Source organism: Cricetulus griseus, unplaced genomic scaffold (assembly GCF_003668045.3).
Source record: "Cricetulus griseus strain 17A/GY unplaced genomic scaffold, alternate assembly CriGri-PICRH-1.0 unplaced_scaffold_1, whole genome shotgun sequence".
In the NCBI taxonomy this organism is placed as follows: domain Eukaryota; kingdom Metazoa; phylum Chordata; class Mammalia; order Rodentia; family Cricetidae; genus Cricetulus; species Cricetulus griseus.
The window spans coordinates 7445994-7468073 of record NW_023276808.1 but is presented as its reverse complement, the minus strand read 5'-3'; the positions used below and the strand labels follow the sequence as shown (position 1 = coordinate 7468073).

The window sequence follows — 22080 nt, the reverse complement described above, 5'->3', positions numbered from 1 at the left end:
CAACTGACAATCTAAGCAGGAGTCAAGAGTTTACTTTAAATGTCCTTCTCTGATGCTATAGTTCACTACCTGATATGCTGTACTTGAGCATTCATCCAGTAGCTGATGGAAACAGAAGCAGACACCTACAGTAAACATTGAGCCAAACTCCTGGAATCTAGCTTCAGATAGGGAGGAGTGATGAGGAAATGAGTCAAGACCAGGCTGGAGAGACTCACAGAAATAGCTAACCTGAACAAGTAGGAGCTCATGGACCACAGACTGATAGCTTGGGGAACCAGCATAGGACTGATCCAGGCCCCCTGTACATTGGTGTCAGTTAGGAGGCGTTGGCAATCTATGGGACCTCTGGTAGTAGATTAGAATTTATCCCTAGTGTATGAAGGGACTTTGGGAGCCCATTCCACATAAAGCAACACTGTCTCAGCTTAGAGGAGTAGGCCTATGCCTTGCTCCAAATGATATGGCAGACATTAAAGAACACTCATGAAAGGTTTCCGCTTCACTGGGGAGCAGAATGGGGATAAAATAAGGGGTCAGTGAGGGGCAGGGGAGGAGGAGGGGAGAGGAAACTGAGATTGACATGTAAAACAAGGTTGTTTCTAATATAAATTGAAAAAGGAAAGTAATGCTCCCTGAACAAAAAAAAAATGCAAAGAAAAAGAAAAGTGATTTTAAATCTGATTCCACGGCCTATGTCACATAACTGGGAATCTGCCATATGTACCTGTACAGCACCTGGTACACTTGAGATATCTCTGCACATCAGAAACTCCTTTTCTCCGCTGGAACTTATCTTCACTGAATGACATCATTGTGGTTATTTGCAATACTATGTTACAAGCATTCTAATAAAGTATTCATGAAAGACAATCCACATAACCATTTTTCTACAAGTTCCTAAACTAATTGCAACAGTTGTAATACAAACATGAAAACAGAATGCATTATTCAGAACTTCTAGAAACCAAATCTATAGTTTTCTAATTTGTTTTCCCACTGCAACCAAAAGCAGTGCCCACATGTGAACACTGGACAGTGATGCTGCAAGAATTATATCCCCCCATGGCATGGCTGCAGTTTCTCCCATTACCCAGTAAATCCATCCCGAGATACACAGAGGACAAAGGCCATTGCCCAGGTCACCACATATACCAATGGAACTACACTCTGGCTCGTGTTCCATTCAAGTCCCAACAGCATTGAAAGCTCACTGGGTGTTGGTGGCACATGCCTTTAATAACAGTACTTGTGAGGCAGAGGCAGTAAGAGCTCTGTGATTTCATACCAGACTGGTGTACAAGGTGAGTCCCAGTACAGCTATGAATGTTTCAGAGGGAAAACTTTTCTTGAAAAAGCAGTCAATAACTAACTAAATAAATAAATGAAATGATGGCTCAAAACACCTGCTCTGAAAACCATATACTCACCATGGTATACCTTGTGTTTTTTCCTATAATTCAGTTCAGCAAAGCCAGAAGATAACAATGGTAAGAAACCACAAAATACCTGCCACTTGTTATCCTGACAGCAAACCTCCCCCAGAAACCCCATATCAATTGACTCAGATATCACAGTCCTTCCACCTCTGTCCTTACAGCACAGTAGACAGAGCCTATTCTAGAATGTATGTAGTTTAGTATTCAATCCTCCACTCATGTACAGCACATCCTGTTCCTCATCCAACGCACAGGGTCCTTTGTGTTCATTTTCCATTACACACTCAATATCCATTGCAGCAAACCCATTGCCTCAGATCTGGGAAATCCTGCAACCAAACACAGGTCACCTTCACACAGAATCAGGTGTTACTTTGTAATGGAGTTAAAGAAAAACTGGCCCAAAATTAGAAAACCATGTAGTTATGATAGGACTTTGAGGCAGAAAAGACAATGTGAATATGATGCATTTATAATCTCAAAAATTATTTTGAAAAGTTGAAACAGGCTTTATGCCCATGTGATCCAGAGACTATAGACTTATATTAGAGCACAATAAAGATTTTTGGTACCTTTTCTCTAAAGATGAACACCAAAACCAGAAAATACCAGTCCTTGGAAACAGATACTAGCAGTTAAATAAAATACAATCACACAGCACAGACATTCCCAAAATAACTTCTTAAGTACATAATTGACCTGAAAAGACAGGTCATTCTCATTGAGAGGGTTCTGAGGTGAAGGTCATAGGGGATATGGAAGAAAGGACAAGTAAAGGTAGGAAAGATAAACACTAGTTTGGGTAGGTATTGCAAAGGATATGTCCCAGACTAACTAAGCTTCTAGAACAGAATAGTGTCTTGTACACAGCTTAAATGGGGTAGGAGGATGGAAGAAAAAGAGATAATTATCTGAAGTTATCAAAAACTATCATATAATTGGAGAAAATCAGGAGACGAGTCAAACAATGCCACACAAGGGAAACATTTTCCCAAGAACTAAAGACACAGTGGCCTTAGGCCAGACAACAATAGCTCCATACGGTGGGATGATTTGGGAATCTCAGGATTTTCCACAACCCTTCCAAAATTCCCTGACCCCCTTAGGAAAGCTCCCAAGCCCAAGTCACAGGATTTTACTAAGTCCTTCCAGCCTGAGGGTTCAAATGAGAGATTAGTGTAATGAGGTAAGGTCTAAACACAACTGTATTTTATTTCAAATAATTGTGACATGCTCTTATATTGCATACCTGCCAAAACTGTTTATTTCTCAATAAAAAAATAGATTTTATGACACCAGGATAAATACTGACCCACTGCCAGAGGCCCCACTGAAATTATTATTAAATACTCCAATTAATCAACTTTCTTCTCTACACATAAAATTCTGTTGTTCAAGCTCTTTATCTTCTCTACTCATAAAAACAATCCTGCAAAGGGCACACTGTTACACCCTCAGTCATGTGAGATTCAAAGTAGAGTGACTTCCCTCAAGATCGTGCAACTTACAAATGAAAGGCTGGGACTAGAGCCTAGGCCAGAAGTCCAGGTCTCCATCCAATATCCTGATTTTCCTTTATCTCTGCCGCCCCCTTCTAAGACGTTAAGAAAAAGAAAGAAAGGACTCAGTAAGAATTCTTGATCCTGACGGCAGACATGGTAAATTAATGACTTCAAAAGAACATCTGCCTGAAACAGCTTTTTTCTTCCCCCTGACTTGCCAAGAGCAAGCGATGATTTGCAAGAGTGAATTTAAACCTCAGGATCCTGTTAGCTGTGGAATAAAAAAATTCCATCTAAACCTAAAACCAAGGCCTTTGCAGCCTCCAAAGTCGGACGGTCTCCACCTTCGCGCTTACCATCTCAGCTTCTGCAACCAATGAGTGACGACAGAGGAAAGAACCTTCTGAGGGTGCAGTACTTGGCTAACAAGGCCAACTGGCACTCGCTGCTCAGTGTTAGAAACCATTCATCTCTCCCCACCTAACTGTCACTGGGAATCAAGTCTTCAAAAGTTTGTCTGTGTCAGGCATTCCGGTTTAAAACACTGACACACTAAGACCCTCAGTTCTGAGCAGTCCCGAGTCATGAATGGCCACACTGCTGGGTCTGCTCTCAGCACACTGCAATCAGAAATGGAAAGACGTGGACACCGCCCCAACCTCGGCCAAGTCCCCGGGCAGAGCCAAGAAAACCAGGCCCATGCCGAGGCGCCTCCTCCGTCTCCCCCGCAGCCCTCGGCCTCTGCAGCCTAGGAGACAGCTCCCGCCCGCACTCTTCTTGTTCTGCGCGGTGTCGCTCAGCTTGACTTTCTTGTCCAGACTCCCAGGGGTCTCCATGGCCGAGAAGCGGGGATGCCCAGCAGCTGAGCGAGCGCCCGGGAGCGGAGGCGGGGCCGAGAGGCCGGAGGCGGGGCCGAGCAGAGAGCAGGGGCGGGGCCGAGTGGTCGGGGGTGTGGCCGAGCTCTACCCTGGCTCCTCCTCCCTGGACAATGGTCTCTGCAAGTAATAAGCCGCAGCAAGTACAGGTCTTCATTTGTTTTCCCATTGTTGCTGGAGTCTTAAGGCAAATCCCCAGCTCCTATATCCCCATTAGTCTAAAGCCCTCTGTCTCACCTCAGTTGTGGTTCTGCAAGGGGGCCAGAAGCAGTTCTTGTTGCCTGAAGTGAATGATCTGGTAACCATGAGATGGTTACTCTGGGTCCAGTGGAGTGTATCCATCATCGATAATTTTTACATGTGGGATGTGACTGTGTTTTGATGCTCTACTGTTCCATCCTATATGACTTCAGGTGTAGGACAGTGGCTCTTAACCTTTGTCCCTTCATAGTTCAGAGGTTCAGTCCTTTATCATCATGGTGGGACATCGTGGTATGTAGGAAGACACGGTGCTGGAGGAGCTGAGAGTGTTACATCTTGACCAACAGGAAACAGGAAGTGGTCTCGTCTTTGTATCAATTCTCAAGTGTGGTTTGCCCTCACAAGATTACACTTTCCCCAAATTCATTCTTTCTTGTAATGTCTGTACTACATTCATGATAGAATTTCTGTTTACTGAAGTGTTTTCACATGAGGCAGGACAGGTGATCTCTGTAAGTTCCGGGCCTAGCATAACTATTACATAATTAGTTATAGGCCAGATAGGGTTAGAAAGAGACTGTGTCTCAAAACAGACTCACTCCAAAAATTTCTACTTAACTTTAGAAATGTGAAAATGGTTTAACAGATAAAGTGCTCAACTTACAACTATCCCTTCACTTTTGCCTTCTAAAGACAGTTACTACACTACATTCCTATAATCCAGTGCTTTTGATGACAGATAAAATGCAGACAGAATAAATCCTAGCAAGTCTATTTAGGTGGCATGGAAAACAAGAGAACCTGTCTCAAACGTTCGAAGTGTAAACAAGAAACATCCAAAAGAGTTCTCTCCTATTTACACCCTAACCATGACACGCATTCCCAACTACCATACTTAAATAATCACACACATACAAACAGACATAAGTAAATAAATAATAAAATCATAATAGGATGGTTTAGCACAAACCCTTTATTGCAACCTGGGCACTAGTGCCATGCAAGGTTCTGTGAATTTTTGGCCAAACACATCTGCATTCTGAGTTCAAGGACATCCAAAGATATGTAGAGAAACCCTGTCTAAAAGGAAAATTCCAACTCTCATTACCATTGACTCGTCATGATATCCTTTTCCAAAATAAACTGAAGTATTCCAGCTTTACCTCACAAGAAGTCCAGAGGCAAAGGGCAATATCTCTTAAAGTCATTTTTCATGTCTGCCAATAGAGGGTGTCAAATTATTTTCAGATATGAAGATAGCTGAGTATGGTAGCAGTTACAGGCAGATCTCCTTGAATTCAAGCCAATTTGGACTACATAGTGAATAGGATGCTAAGACATGTCTCAATGTCTCTCTCTCTCTCTCTCTCTCTCTCTCTCTCTCTCTCTCTCTCTCTCTCTTAAATATATGTACAGCAAATAGCCATACCTCTTAAGAGTGCCATTTTCTATGAGGGCCAATTGCATTCAGACTACCACAGGTACTACTTATTAAGGTTCACAAGGAAGTATGATATGTCCTGAGTGACTAAAGAGTTAACCCATCCTAATGAGTAAGCCTAAAAGTATAAATTTGTTTTCATACCAGAATTTACTAGACTATGAAATTTTTGTGGGGCATACCTAAAGCCCTGTGATAAATTACATGAAGCATTCAGCTTACATTTAATCAAACTTGAGTATAATGAAAAGGTTGTTCCTTATACTGGAATTGGACAGGGAGGCTAGTTAGGAACTTCTTGAATAATATATATATATATATATATATATATATATATTTTTAAAGACAGGGTTTCTCTGTGGCATTGGAGGCTGTCACAGAACTAGCTCTTGTAGACCAAGCTGATCTCAAACTCAAAAAGATCCACCTGCCTCTGCCTCCCGAGTGCTGGGATTAAAGGCATGCACCACCACTGCCTGGCCCAATTATATGTTTTCAGATGCCTGTTTTAACAACTTTTCTTCCAATTGCTTGTACATGTTAAAATTTACAGGTGTCTAAAGTTAAGCTATATCATCATTAATTCCAAGGCATTCTTGTATACTTTGTTATTAATGGTGAAACATATATGTGAATCAGAAGTGTATTAGTAATGACCATAATAAATAAATGTCTTTTAAACATGTAAAAATAGTTTAGGCAGTAACACCACTATACCCAAAACTGTCCCTGTAAAGCAGACCCCAGTGCCACTCATGACAAGCCGACACAATCCTAGAACCCCATGACACCAGTGGTCTTTAGATTCCTTTGTAGGATGTTTTTATGTTTGTGTACATTGTATGTGGGATCTGCATGGAGGTGGTCTATGAGAAAGCCAACCCCAGGGAGTGCTGCTTTGGGATCCTGTTCAACTGCAACCACATCTACTGTCTCAAGTATATCCGCAAATGGAGAAGTGCTAAGCAATTTGAGAGCAAGATTATAAAGTGAGACTCCTCCCCATTCTTCTTTTCTGCTTTCTTTTTCCTGGAAGATTTTAGTATCTTGTGCCAAATTCCAACCTGAAGAACAACATTTAAATACATGTATTTTATCATGACCCTGGTTGCTCTAATTGGGATTTCTTCTTTGTACTTCAGTTAGCTGCTAGGTTAATCTGCCTGCTATTTTATTTGAATATTGAAAAACATTGTATCTGTTACTAGGCTATTCACACTTTTTAAGGAGACTGTGGAAGATGGAATCACTTCACCGGTCTAGTATGGTGGGCTGTACAATCTAGCTAGTCATATTACTGTTATGGTGGAAGCTTCATTCTAGCCACTAGCTTCTGTATACCTAAAGAGTTTGGAATGTTATGGTTGAGGTGCCACCGAAGCCCTCCTGCCCCATCTTCCTCCAAATACTGCTGAGCAGAGTCATGGTTTTCTGATTCTGGATTTCCAATGTCTTCTCTGGGGGACTGGAATGCCATCAAGGTGAGCTTTTTCTTTCTTTTTTTTTGTTTAAATAAGTTGATTTTTTGTAACTGGGCTCTGTTAGGATTGTGTGTCTATTGTTAAGTTATGGGAACAGTTTTTAATGTATGCTGGATTATTTGCTAGCTTGATAGATGGTATAGGAAATTTGTAATTGTAAAGCACCAGGAAACATACATTCAGAGCTAGATAAGTTTGTTCACAATGCCTGCAGCAGAAACTGCACCACAAAATCTCTGTCTCCTCTTTAAATGCAAGTCTGAAGCCTGGGGAACAAAAGAGCCCTGCAAAATTTCTGACAGGAAGGTCACATGGAGGGTCAATTGGACAGTGAGGATTGAGGGACAAGAGCACCTCCCATAAAATAAGAGTGTGCTTAAAGCCACAGTATTATTGTCCCTGACAGTGCCTCCCATACACACAAAAAATAATCTTTACTAGAGCTGCAACAATACACATTTCAATATCACTGGCCCTTCTCTCAGATTGCAGACCCTACTATCATTCTCTTCTCCATAGAAACTTCCCCTTGTCCTCCTGGATATAATTTAAATGTTTCTACTCCCCAGTAAGTGTCCGTGATGATGCATCAATCCAAATCAGGCTAAATCAAACCAAATTAGAAAAAGGTGGCATTTAATGGATACCAGCCCTCCAGGATGGCCTTTCAGTTCCCCAGAGAGGATGGGAAAGGGAGTCCCAAAAAACGTTGAGTATGATCTCTGGGGGATGGTTAAGTATCTGTGGGAATGTTCATGAATACCTCTGGGGAACGGATCATTATTTGTCATTATTTTGCTTTCTGAATTTCATCGGGTTTTGGAGGAATATGGCAGAGGGGGCTGGGGTGGAATCTCCACAATAACATTCCAGACTCTTTGGGTATATGGAAGCCAGTGGCTAGAAGAATGTTTCCAACATAACAGTGATGTGACTACCTAGTTTGCACAGCTGACCACAGTATGTGGGTGGGGTGATTCCATGTCCCACAGGTAGAAGAGTGCCCAGAGTATTAAAAATTAAAGACAGATTTAAGGACAAAAATTGTCAGGTTTGTCCTGTGGGTTTACACTGAGGTCAGTGAGGAACCAAAAATTAAAATTAATAAAAGGTTAAAAACTTAGTTCTTGAGAGGACTTTGGTGGTGCATGCCTTTAATCCCAGCACTCAAGAGGCAGAGGCCAGAATGATCTACACAGTGAGTTCCAGGACAGGCTCCAAAACAATACAGAGAAACTCTGTCTTGAAACACAAACAAACAAACAAAAACAAAACAAAAACTTATGCCCTGAAAATGCAACATATAATTGTAAATGATTATTTACCTCCTAAAATCAGGAGTTCTATGACTGGTGCCTGGTCCCCTACTCTCAAAGATCGGTAGGTAACTGTCCAACATCCCTTCACTAATTGCTGGTCATAAAGTTACCCAATCCCATGGGACCAAGGACAGATCCTGTGATCCTGTAACACTAAAAACCCTATCTTTGTAAATTTAGTCATCCCAACCAAGACAGAAGACATGAGAAAATTGTCTTGCTGAAGGAGGGAGGGACAGCATGGGAGTGGTTCCCAAACAATATTTGCCCAAACAAAGGAAGCATGGTGATTTTACTTAGGAAGTATGCACATGTTCATAAACTATTCTCACTCTCTCTCTTTTATTATTTTTTTTTTTTTGGTTTTTCAAGTCAGGGTTTCTCTGAGTAGCTTTGGAAGCTATCCTGGCACTCTCTCTGGAGACCAGACTGGCCTCAAACTCAGAGTGATCCGCCTGCCTCTGTCTCCCAAGTGCTGGGATTAAAGGCGTATGCCACCAATGCCTGCCTATTCTTTCTCTTCTTAGCATTCACAATTAACAATTCCACTCCTGAACATGATCACAGTGTAAAAGCAAAAATATATAGGGACAATTTTTCCTCAAAGTAATGCACAAACCTTTATGAATTATAAAAATGATGGAAAGAAAGATCCCTGTCATGTTCATATTGTACTACAAGGTCTTAGTAGAAAACTAAATAAATGACACTGTGAAAAGTATAGTGTCAATCGTGATTTTTTATCTAAAAGACAAGTGTACCAACAGCAAAATTCATATAGATGAAAGATAGAAAATACAAAAACAGAAAACTTGAAGGAAAAGTAACCTACTAGCACTGTATACTCTGCTTGATGAAGGATTATGATGACTTCTATTAACCTCAGAACAAAGCTACTTTCACCACTGAGCAATCTGGCTAGACAGATGGCCACAGCTGCTTCCTTTTAAGACTAGAATGAGTTCATTTTACATAACCCTGGCTTGCTGTCTGTCTCAGTGTGACATCACTGCAGAGAATTTCATTTTTTTCTGTTTTCTAACTTCAAAAAAGAATTAGCTATTTGGTGTATCCTTGTGTGTGTTTGTGCACATTATCTACAGAGTGGAAAAGAAGGCAGGAGATACTTGGGACTGCAGTTATAGCAAATGGTTAGCTAGCACATGGATTGTGGGGATTTAAAAACAAAAAGAAAAACAAAAAACAGAGGTTTTATTTGTTTTTAATTGATCAGCCATCCATATGGCCCCTCTTTTCTATTTAAAATTAATATTCATAAATTCTTATTAAAAGATGATACATCGTGCTGGAGACATGGCTCCGAGGTTAAGAGCACTGATTGCTTTTCCAAAGGTCCTGAATTCAATTCCCAGCAACTACATAGTGGCTCACAACCATCCATTATGATATCTGGTGCCCTCTTCTGGTGTGCAGATATACATGGAAGCAGAATTTTGTATACATAATAAATAAATAAAGACTCTAAAAATAAGATGACACATAACTTTCCACATTTATCTCTTCATTGTATCCCTTACCCCAATTCCCATCCAAGTTGGTCCATGTTGATTATCAGTTATTAGTTTGCTGACATACGTGAAAATACCTGCCTGCTTCCATTTTTGTTGATTGTGTATATAGGGAAAAGAACTGCCTACTTTATTTTGGATAATTGCCAGGAAGCTCATCCATGCCTAAGGCTAATTCTCTCAAACGGAGGAGATTTCTACTCTTAAATCAGCATCACATTTTTTAACCCATATTAGACTACCTTAGACAGGAAATGTTATCAGGAATAGGAAACTTAGGATGAAAAATACCTTAGCAGTTAAGAGCATTGAAAAATCTTACAGAGCTTCCAGTTTCAAATTCCAGTACATACAGAAGCTCACTCGTGTCTGTTGGGCCAGTATGAGGGGTTCTGACACCATCTCCTGGCCTTCATGGCCATTACAAAAGGAGGGGACTCACACCATAAAAACTATTTTTAAGCTGTGTGGTAGTGCATTCTTTTAGTACTAGGAATCTGGACACAGTGGCAAGAAGATCAATGTGCGTTTTAAAGCCTGTGGTATATAGTCTACACAGAGAGAGTGAGAGAGAGAGAGACAGAGAGACAGAGATAGAGACAGACAGAGAGAGACAGAGAGAGAGAGAAAAGAAAGCTGAATATCATTAAAAAGGAACATTGGAAAATTGGGACCTTATAATACCTCTTACAGTCATTCCAAGTGTCTGCCATTGCTTAGCATAGAATCATTTTTTACAAGTAATATGACCTAAATGTGAGCACATGCCATTAATCCCAGCTTCTGGGAGAAACTGAACATTTGACACTAGGCCATCATCCCACCATTTGACCTGAACTGTCCATCTATACTTGGTGTTATTGGATGCATCAAGTCATAAAGTAGGACATGCAGTAATATTTTATAAAATGGAAGTGGTATATAGAGATCAGGCTGATGCAAGTCCTGAAGGCACAAGCAAGTTACATGAAGTAGTTATCTAAATTCCCATGGTTCCTTCTCTTGTTCTAATGCCTTGTGCTGCCAAGTAACAACCTATATTCCTATATTGTCTTCCCTATGACTGGTTTATTGAGGAAGAGAGATTAGGTTCAGGTTACTGATGACTCTGTATATCATGCAGGTACCAACAAGACCTGGACAGCTGCAGCACTTCAACTCCATTCTTGGACAAAATGCTGGTGAAGGAAACTCTAACAGTAGCTAGGAATACCAAAATAAATGCCGGAAGTGTTGGTGCATTCCTTTAATCCCAACATTAGTGATGCAGAGGCAGACAGATCTCTGTGAGTTCAAGACCATGCTGGTCCACAAGAGCTAGTCACAGGGCAGCCTCCAAAGCCACAGAGAAACCCTGTACTGAACCCCACAAAAAAGAAACTCAAAATAACACAACACACCCAGCAAAATGATACACTATAATGCACAGTGTGATAATCCATTTGAAGCAAGTTCTCCTTGTAGCATATATTGACCTAAATCTTAGCCTTCTGTTGCTTCACCATCATGAATTTCAAATGCACAGATGTGTGGCAAACAGTGGTCCCCAGCATTTTGTCTTGAGACAAGGTCTTACTCTGTATAATAGGCAGTCTGGCAATTCACTATGTAGTCTAGGTTGCCTGAGTTTCCCAAGTGCTCCATTTACAGGCATGAGCTCCCACCACTGTCATCATCAATAGTTCTTACCTATAGCATACACTCCTTTACATTAATTTATTACTTTTTCTCTCCATGAATGTGTATCTTTCTGTTAAGTGAATGTGAGTGTGGAGGTCAGAGGACAACTCTTAGTAATTGGTTGTCCTCAACCATGTTTGTTCTAGGGATATAATTAGGATTTCAGGTTAGGGATAGAGACATTACCTGCTGAGCCATTGCTGGCTCTGTAACGCACTTCTAAGTTAGTGCACATACATTATTTCATCGTAATGTTGTCATATCATACTTACCCAAACTGTAAATGCAAGTTTTGTATGCATTAGTAATCAACAACAAAAATTTCACATGAATTCTGTAGGGCCAGGACATGACATGCAAAATAGAGCACTGACTTTCAGATTATCCTAAGGCAAAACCTGGTTCCAGGAACCTGAAACATGATAGACACTTCACTGGAATGAATCAGCCAAGGGTAAATTATCTACCTTCAAAAGGAAATCCAGCCGGGCATTGGTGATGCACGCCTTTAATCCCAGCACTTGGGAGGCAGAGACAGGAAGATCTCTGTGATTTTGAGGACAGCCTGGTCTCCAGAGCGAGTGCCAGGATAGGCTCCAAAGCTACACAGAGAAACCCTGTCTCGCAACACCCCCCAACGAAACAAACATAATCAAAGGAAATCCATAACATTCCAACTATGATAGATAGGGACACCTGATGTGTCTTAATCCTGCACACACCCATCCCCTTTCTCCAAGACAACCTAGAAAAATGTCAGTCAATCATGGAACCTGACCCTTAGATATCCCTCAGCACAAACTCTGCTCCCATAAAACCCCCACCCCATCTGACTTGAGGCTCTCTGATCATGCCAATGCATTGGACACACAGAGAGACTTCAAACTCTAATAAAGGCTGTTTGAATTTTCATACATGATTCAGTCTCCTTGTTGATTTTTTTGGAGACTGCACTCTTTTCGAACAACAATTTGAATACAGGTATTATTTACTTCTGCGTTTTTGCTGGCTAGTTTTACATCAATATGACACAAGCTATGGTCACCCGAGAAAAGTGGGACTCAGTGGGGAAAATGGTTCTGTAACTTTGGGCTGCAGCCAAAATGTAGGGTATTTTCTTACATAGTAAATGGTGGGGAAGGCCTGGAGGATCTAGCACTTTGTTGGTGTGGCCAAAGCTGGGGCGTTTTTTTGGTTTTGTTTTGTTTTTGTTTTGTTTTGTTTTAGGTTCTGTAAGAATGCAGGTTGAACAAGCCATAAAGAACAAACCAGTTAGTGCACCCCTACATGGCCTCTGCTTCAGTGCCTGCATCAGGATCCCGCTCTGCTTTAGTTCCGTATTTAATGCTTTTGATGATGAATTGTTAGATGTTGTGGGGCCCAGAACATCTTAACCACACAGCTTCCTTGACAGGCTTAACAAACACCCAGTAAGAGAGTAGGTCTGAGTTACAATTTACTGTCAGGCAGCAACAGGTTCCAGGAAAAACCATAAGCTGACACCACCCAGGGAAGGGGCCGTATCTAAGGGCATAGTACCTGGCATTTCAATCATTATAGATGTGATGATCATAAGATGTTATTGAGCCCAATATCCACTTGTTCACTTTTCCCAAGACATACCTACACAAATGTCAGCCAGTCATGCATCCTGAAATTCGAATATCCCTTTACCCCAAGCTCTACTGTGATAAAAACGCTACCCCACCTGGATTTGGAGTTCTCTGATTGTACAACTGCATGGGACACAGGGAGGCTCCAAGCATGGGGTTGAATGTTGCATAAAGACTCCTTGATTTTACATATGGATTTAGTCCCCATGGTGGTCTTCAGAGATTCTCAAAATCGTGGCATAACAATGGAACTGTGAGTCAAATAAACCCTTTCTTCCTCAAGTAACTTTCTTTGTCCATGTTGCTTCTTCACAGCAATAGTACCTCTAACTACGACAGTGGTGGTCTGAATGGATAACTTCCAAATCTGCCTTGTATTTTAAATTTCTTTTTATAGCCCTTGCTGTCATGGAATTCCTATTTATCAGGCTGTCCTCATATTCCACAGATTGCCTGAGTCTTACTCACTGTGCTTCAATTAAAGGCATGGGCCAAACCAACCATCTGGAATTTTTGTTTTTACCCCATCCCATTTATGAATGCTTGGACAGCTTCTATTTTTTGGCTAATTACAAGGTCAATTTGACCAAGCTTGTAGGTATAGCCTGGTTTACATATGTGACAAATTTTCCTGTATTATCACAGCTATGTCCCAGAATGTGCTTGCCTGAAACTTCATTGGTATTCTTCCCTAGACCATCCTGGATGATGTTTCTGAGACCTTACTGGATGATACCCCCATATCTAGTGCTTGGAACTCACTATGCTTCTCAGTGATCTCCATGAGTGAACTGTAAGTCTTTGCAATATTGTTTTTTTTTCTCAGTGCTTAGATACCTTTCCATATGTCCATTCCTCTCAATTTATTTTTACTGTCTGAAGATCCAATATCGATATATGGATCTTAAAGAAACAGCAAGTAAGAGGGTCATGGACAGGCAGTGAAAGCAAAGACACATGGCAAGAAGGGATAGACGAAGAAGATGCTGCATATACTCCAGGGAGTCTGTAATCATGGTATCACTCATTTGCATGTGGTGGCCAGCAGTGCTCATCTCCCCTGGAAATCAATCAAACTTTTCAAGAACACATTGATACCCTTGCAAGACAAGCTCCTCACTACATCATCTGCCTGGTGTGTGCTACTTGGAGCTGCACCCTACAGGCTGGACAGAGCATGGGAAGGTGGAAAAAGCTATTTCTTTGAATATTTACAGTGTTTAGTGATGCTGTAGGAGCTGAAATTCCATGGCCTCCCTCAGTTAAACAAGGAGCTAGAGTGGCCAGGACTTCCTGAGGCCCCAACTCCCATTAGGAACCATGGAGTGTCATCTCCTATGGGGACAGTGAAAGATGACTACATAAGTGCTGAAGAGTTGGAAGAATCTGTTCCCTGAAATTCCCATGATGAATAGACTGGAATGGCTTATAGGACATGAGGCCACAGACATGTGAACTTCATAAATCCACTTTACTGCTTAGCTTCCAAAGCTTAAATACACTGAACTCTACTTGGGTAATTACAGGCTGATAAGCTATTTCATCTAGAATAAGGAAAATTAGTAATGGCTCTTGCCAATTTACAAATAATCCCAAGGAAAGGTCGAGGTGCCTGCATAATAGGTATGAACTTTATTACCAGAATGAGAGCAGCAGTGCTGTGGTGGATGCATGTGCATACATTGTATCACAGGAGAGGAAGTCAGCTGGGTCTCCTGTTGCTTACAGTGACACAGATGAGAGCTGAAAATCATCATTGGAGTTAGCATCTGCCAGGTTCACAGAGCCCTGCCATACCACGAAAAGGACCTGACACATCCAATGCAAATGCAAAGGAGTCTTTTGATTAAAGCTAGCTTGGACTTCTACGCTTGTAAGTGGCAGAAGCCTCAAACAATAACTCAGAGGTGTTTCCATAGGGGAAGACCATAAGGCTGAATGTCACAAATTACACAACCCCGATGGATACTAAAGTCATACAATGTACAGAGTAAGGTAATAATCATGTATTTTGAGAAAAACCACATTTGAGGATTAGACAGTGTGTGGGGTTGTGGGATCAAAGGGTCTGTCAGTTGTCCCCTGGGCTGAGGGACTTTTACAACCTGCAATTATCAGACAAAGGAAAGTTGACAGAGTTGGTGGACAGCAACCTCCCCTTCTGTGAGAGAGGGTATTAGGTGCAAGCCACAGAATTCCTAGTTGAAGAGTCATCAGATGATTCCTTTATAGGTTCCAAGGTTTTAAAATTTTATTAATTTTAATTTTTGGTCCTTCACAACCAGGTCTTTGATAAAGTGCCCCAGAGCAGTGGCTTGGAGTGTGTCCCAAAAAATGTGGTGGAAAAGAATGGGAGATGGAGGCGCCTCCACAGGGGTTTGCTTTTTAGGGCATGAGAGATTGGGTGGCTGGTAGAAGGAAGTGAGTAAAATCAATCAGAAATGACAACACAAGGGAAATAACTCTCCCAGAGCTGAAGGACTGGAGTCCTTTGAATCAGATTAAATGGAGAGTTCAAGGAGTCCAGGGAGCAACAGGAATTTTGTTCTGGCTGTGAGGAAGCCCCCTCATTTTATCATCTCATTTAATTCCAGTGGGAGACTTGGCTCTGGGTAGGCATGAAGGAAAATTAAAAATAAGTTGGGGGCAGATGAATCAGGGTGCTCTTGGGATCTACTCCCTATATCTAATGCTCTTCAGCTATGCATGGGAACTTTAGGTGGGCTCACATGTTCTCAACTGAGTTCTTGGCATGGGATAAATGGTCAGTGTTTTATATATTTTTCAGCACTGGATAGTGGTGTCACATGTAGCCTTTTTGGGAGTACTTGAGGAACCATCACTTAGGAACACCACCCATGTTCTGTCAGGTGCACTCTGGGACCTGTAGTTCGGAGCTACCCTCCCAGGGTGCATGACCTAGGTAGGCTGTTGAATGGCCTTGGGTTTGGATTGTCCACCTTACCCAGTAGCCATGTGCAGCAAGCCTGGGTCTTAAAGTACCTTTTGATCATATGCAGCCACTGCTGACCTGGGTTACCAGCAAGCTCTGATTTACCAAATGACAGGTTCCTCATCCTCCTGCTACACTCTGAACTCATGATCTATTTGCTCTGCCTGGTCCCAGGCCTGCCCACCTGTCCTCCATGTGCCGAGGTCCCAGTGACTGGTTGTGAAAGTGGCTGGAGAAAACCAAGGGAGCCTAAGAGTAAAGTCTCCTTGATAAGTTTAAATATCCCAGTTAGTGGAAAGGTAAAAGGAATCCCAAGGAAGGTGAGGCAATGATTCAATCAGAATGAGTTAATAAATCCATTTTTCTTCTGAGCAAATAATTCCTGGTGGTCCAATGTGAATAAAACAAGCAGAAACCACAAATTGAATCCTGAGGTGGGGGTCTCTTAATGTTCACATGTGGGTTGAACCTCCAATGGCAGGCTTTTTAAGGTTAGATTCACTACTGAGGTGAATCCAGGAGAAGGATGGCACTTGGCACCCTGAGGGTGGGGTTTGGAATAATGCTACCAAAAACCTCTTGGACTCATACCACATTCTCCTGCCAGTTATGGCAGTACCTTCACCCAACTGGCCTTCTCCACCTCCTCCAGGAACAGATGCCTGAGGTGTACAAGTTCGCAGCTGACATAACTCCCATATCTCCTGCTGAATATGAGATCACCAAATTCTGACCCCGCTACCCACATTGTCCTTTGTCATCAGGAAGAATCCAGATTTTAACTGATGCCCCATACCCGGGGAGTCTGGGTTATTCAGGCAGAAGCCTTACCATGCTTCTGTATCTGTGCAAAGAGATTGCAATGTTTTGTAGTCCAGTTCCAAACCCCACCCTCAAGATGCCAAGGATGTGCCCACACCTAGAGTCACATCAGTCCAATCCCTACCTCTAAAAGTCCTACTATTGCCAGCTCCACCATGGGGGTGTGGCAACAACACCCAACTCAGGATTCACCTAGTGCTTTCTGCTTTTCTATTCCCCTGGGACACACAGGAATTCATTACTCAGGTTAAATCATTCGGCTGTGTCTCTTCTGCTAAACTGATCCTGTCGCTCAGGCCAATCAGAGTCTCTAACAAACACACAAGTCAAATGGTAGAGAACTATCAGTCTTCCGTGCTGTGCCTTTGGTTCTGTGTACCTGGCCAGAAGGTGTAGAAGCATGGGGTCTATTCCCTCTCACTCATTCTCTCTTGGGTAGCGGATCATGTCAGAATGGGATAGATTACACTTTCCTGAACAGGAAGGCTGCGTAAGCTCTTTAATATTATCTGTGTATGTTGTTCTCCAAAAAAACACCCACTTATCTTTTTATCTTGGGTCTCATGAATTCATTAACACCCCACCTTCACACAAAACAATTTTTTATTGAAACTTAAGACAGTTGTGAAGTATCTACCAAATAGTTTACATGGATTGGATTTCCTCTTCCATGAGTTCTTCCCTATTATTTTATATCAAGATGATACAAAAAGGTTTAAAATATGTACATCGTTAGAGATATTGATGAGCAAAGTTATGACAGGTTCATTGCCAGGACCTAGGTCAGGATCTTGAAAACTTTCAGTAGTTCTTGCTACAGGAATACAAAAGGGTCTAACCTTCTTGGGAACAAGTATGAACATTTACAAACACACACACTGACATCAATATTTAAAATTAAATGAAATCTCTAACCAAACAGATTATCACACATGAGTGTTTTCTTTTGTAAGCAGTCATTCCTGTAACAAAGGTGTTTAGGCATTTAAAGTCTCAACAGATTTCATTATTCATAAATTAGCTCACCAAACAGAAAGCAAGCACGTGACATTGAATTTAGACAAAACAACTGATCAAAATGAGGTTTTTTATGTAACTAAAGAAAATTCTGAGATCAAAATGGTTATCTTATGAAACAACTCATAGGACATTTTTCCATACAAGTTTGCAGGTGCAAACAAAATAGAGACATCATAATGCTTGGACAGATTGTTGACACTTGTAAGATTTTTTCTCTCCAGAATCTTGTGTAACTAAATGTGTGTTGGTAGAATATCTTACCAAATCTATTATAGTAAGATTCCCTTCAGTACAAATTTTCTCAGGGCCTCAAAGGATATTCTGATATGCAAAGTATACCACATTACCACTTTGCTTAAATTAATAGGGTTTCTCTGCAGTATGATTTTGTTCATGATTTTAAAGACTGGTGATACAGACAAAGGCTTTATGCCATTGATTATATTCACCGAGTGTCTCTCAAGAATGTGTTCTTTTATGAATTACAAGACTGCACTGTTGTGAAAATGTTTTTCCACACTGACGGCATTCATAGGGTTTCTCTCCCGTATGTGTTCTTTTATGTTTCTTAAGATCACTATGACTTGCAAAACCTTTACCACATTGATTACATTCATACGGTTTCTCTCCAGTATGTGTTCTTACATGTGTTTGTAGACTACCAGACTGTGTAAAGGCTTTACCACATTGGTTACATATATAGGGTCTCTCTCCAGTATGTATTCTTTTATGATTTTGTAGACTACTGAGCTGTGAAAAGGCTTTACCACATTGATTACATTTATAGGGTTTCTCTCCAGTATGTGTTCTTTGATGTGTTTGTAGATTATTGTCATGTGAAAAAGCTTTACCACATTTATTACATTCATAGGGTTTGTCTCCCGTATGTGTTCTTTTATGTTTCTTAAGATCACTATGACTTGCAAAAGCTTTGCCACATTGATTACATTCATAGGGTTTCTCTCCAGTATGTGTTCTTACATGTATTTGTAGACTACCAGACTGTGTAAAGGCTTTACCACATTGGTTACATATATAGGGTCTCTCTCCAGTATGCGTTCTTTTATGATTATGTAGACTACTGAGCTGTGAAAAGGCTTTACCACATTCATTACACTCATAGGGTTTCTCTCCAGTATGTGTTCTTTTATGTTTCTTAAGATCACCCTGACTTGCAAAGGCTTTACCACATTGATTACATTCATAGGGTTTCTCTCCAGTATGTGCTCTTATATGTGTTTGGAGATGACTGACTTGTGTAAATGCTTTACCACACTGATTGCATACATAGCGTCTCTCTCCAGTATGTGTTCTTATATGAATTTTAAGCACATCATGACTTGCAAAAACTTTATCACATTGATTACATTCATGGGTTTTCTCTCCAATTTGTCTTCTTTTATGGAGTTGGTGACAACTATAACATGCAAAGACTTCATCATATTGAACACTTTCATGTGATTTCTCTCCAGTATGAACTTTTTCGTGCCTTTGAAGATACCTTAAACACACAAAGGTTTTTACACATTGAGTATATTGACAGGGTTTCTCTCCTGTATTGCTTCTTGCATTATGCAAAGCAGTAATTGCATATGTACTTGCATATGTAATTGGCATATGTAAAAGCTTTACCACATGCATTATATTGATGAAACTTTTTATCTATATGAATTATTTTTTTGGCTTTTTTGAGACAGGGTTTCTCTGTGAAGCTTTGAAGCCTATCCTGGCACTCACTCTGGAAACCAGGCTGGCCTCAAACTCACAGAGATCTGCCTGCCTCTCCCTCCCAAGTGCTGGGATTAAAGGCGTGCACCACCAATGCCCGGCCTATATGAATTAATTTTATAATTTGGTCTAATTGTAAAGAGGAATCAGATTGTAAATTTACACTCATGTTGCTTCCCTCATGAGGGGTTGCTTTGTGTCTTTAAAGATACCTGTGATAAACAGTAAGAGCCTTTATTTCATGGCCCACATTCATTATATTTTTTAAACATTTTATTTACTTATTATGTATACAACATTCTGCTTCCATGTATATCTGCACAACAGAAGAGGACACCAGATCTCATAACGATGGTTGTGAGCCACCATGTGGTTGCTGGGAATTGAACTCAGGACCTCTGGAAGAGAAGTCTGTGCTCTTAACCTCTGAGCCATCTCTCCAGCCCCATGACATCTTTTTATATGAGATTTTTCACATATTTGAAAATAACTTGAGGAACTGAGAGTTTTTACATACTCATTGCATTCTTAAGCTTTTCTATAGTGCGAGTCATACTATATTTGCAGCATGTACCAGGAAAAATAGAAGTATTCATACATTCCAGTGCTCATAGGGCTTTTCTTCATTTTGAGTTTTTTTGATGTCATTTCAATGAAGTTGGAAAACAAATTAATTGTAAAATTGTATCACATACAACAAACCTATTCAAAGTAGGGACTACTAAATATTTTTTATATTTTCTAATTCTCCTGAGACACACACACACACACACACAACACAGCACACACAGAGAGAGAGAGAGAGAGAGAGAGAGAGAGAGAGATACATTGCTACTTTCCTTTTCTAAGCTCACATGGCATGTATTTATACTGACATATGATATTCCTTTTCTTTAGTTTTTTATGTGTGGATTGCTCTGTGTAGCTTTCTATCATGTCCTAATGCTCACTCTGTAGACCAGGCTGGCCTCCAATTCATGGACATCCACCTGCATCTGCTTCCTGAGTGCTGAGATTAAAGATATGCACCACCACTACCCTGTTTTCCATGATATTCTTATTAAGGGAAGAATAAAATTTAAAAGGGTTCCAGACTGCATTCACAGTTTAACTTTCTTTTCCTCACAGATGTGTGTTATAGGGATTAAGATTTCTACACAACAAACTTCTTGTGTCTCATGGACTGACCCTTTCAATACACTTAGGAAAGTAACAAATATAAGTAATGGCAGCTTTATTATAGACTCTTTTCTTAGAAGGTCATGGACATAATATATAATGTGTATACCATTTAAAATATCTGAATGGTACGAAACTAAAAGGATTGGCATTACCACAGCATAGCTCTCATGGGGATATATCCCATATGGTAGCATCTGTTAAGGCATTGTTGCCTTGTCTTCTTTTTCACATGAATGCCTTACAAACACAGTAGCTTAGCTGATATTGAGGTACAAGATTTTCTGAGAAATTAAGAATCATTAATATACTTTAATTTGAAGTGGGATGGTGGTGGCATGTTCCTTTAATCCCAGGACTTGGGAGGCAGAGGAAGGTGAATCTCTGTGTGTTCAAGATCAGCCTGGTTTACTAGACCTAGTTCCATGAAAGGTTCCAAAGCAACAGAGAAACCCTATATGGAGAAAACTATATATATATATATATATATTTGTGTGTGGGTGTGTGTGGGTGTGTGTGGGTGTGTGTGTGTGGGTGTGTGTATGTTTATTGACTCTGTTGTTTTTTGCACAACTTCCAGGACCCATTAAAATTCCTCATGAGCAAATTTGGAATATACTTGTACAAGAAAATTACCTTCTATGTCTTCTAGAAATTTGACAAAGTTCTTCAATGTTATGTTCTTCCCATCTATACCCTAAAATACAATATCAGAAAATATATGATGTATTAATGGAAAATGTACAAAATTTAAGTTTATACCTTCAAGGAAACTTGTATCTATGACATATTCACCTTAGTTTCCCTTTCCTCAGTTGAAATTACAGAAAAGTATCAATAACCAATAAACAGTAGTCCCCTTATTTTAAATCATGAAGGAAAGTGAAGTCTTACCTATGTCACTGAGGTTCCTGTAGGTGTCCAGCATCACAACTTTGTAGAGATGTTTCTGGGAATTTTTCAGCAAAGCCCACTCTTCCTGAGTGAATTTGATGAGGACATCGTCATAGGTCACTGCATCCTAGAACAACCCATACAAGAGTAAAACAACAAGTGTGATACATTGCAAATATATACGTCTTTGGCAGTATATACATATAATTTGGAATCATTCCACGTTTATTTCCTTACATGTACATTATAATATATTCACCCCGTCATGTAAGGAAACTGAATAGGTGGTTCAAAAGCACCATTTCTTGTCCCTTTAAATATCATATAGCCTTGAGAAAGAAATCCCAATGAACAGGCATAAAGGGCAAGGCAAGAAAGTAGATCAACACAACAGTAAACACAAC

At 40.5% G+C, this 22080-nt stretch overlaps 2 protein-coding genes across 2 annotated transcripts in view; one reads left to right on the top strand and one right to left on the bottom strand.

Moving 5' to 3' along the window:
• LOC113838983 (zinc finger protein 431-like) overlaps positions 1 to 22080 on the top strand; it is a 662051-nt gene that overhangs the window by 463142 nt on the left and 176829 nt on the right. The gene's annotated exons all lie outside the window — the stretch shown is intronic.
• LOC113837906 (zinc finger protein 431-like) overlaps positions 18099 to 22080 on the bottom strand; it is a 32996-nt gene continuing 29014 nt past the window's right edge. Inside the window, exon 4 of the mRNA XM_035453640.1 lies at positions 18099 to 19268. Within this exon, the coding sequence (XP_035309531.1) occupies positions 18335 to 19268 (934 nt within the window). The 3' untranslated portion in view covers positions 18099 to 18334. The remainder of the gene's footprint in view (positions 19269 to 22080) is intronic.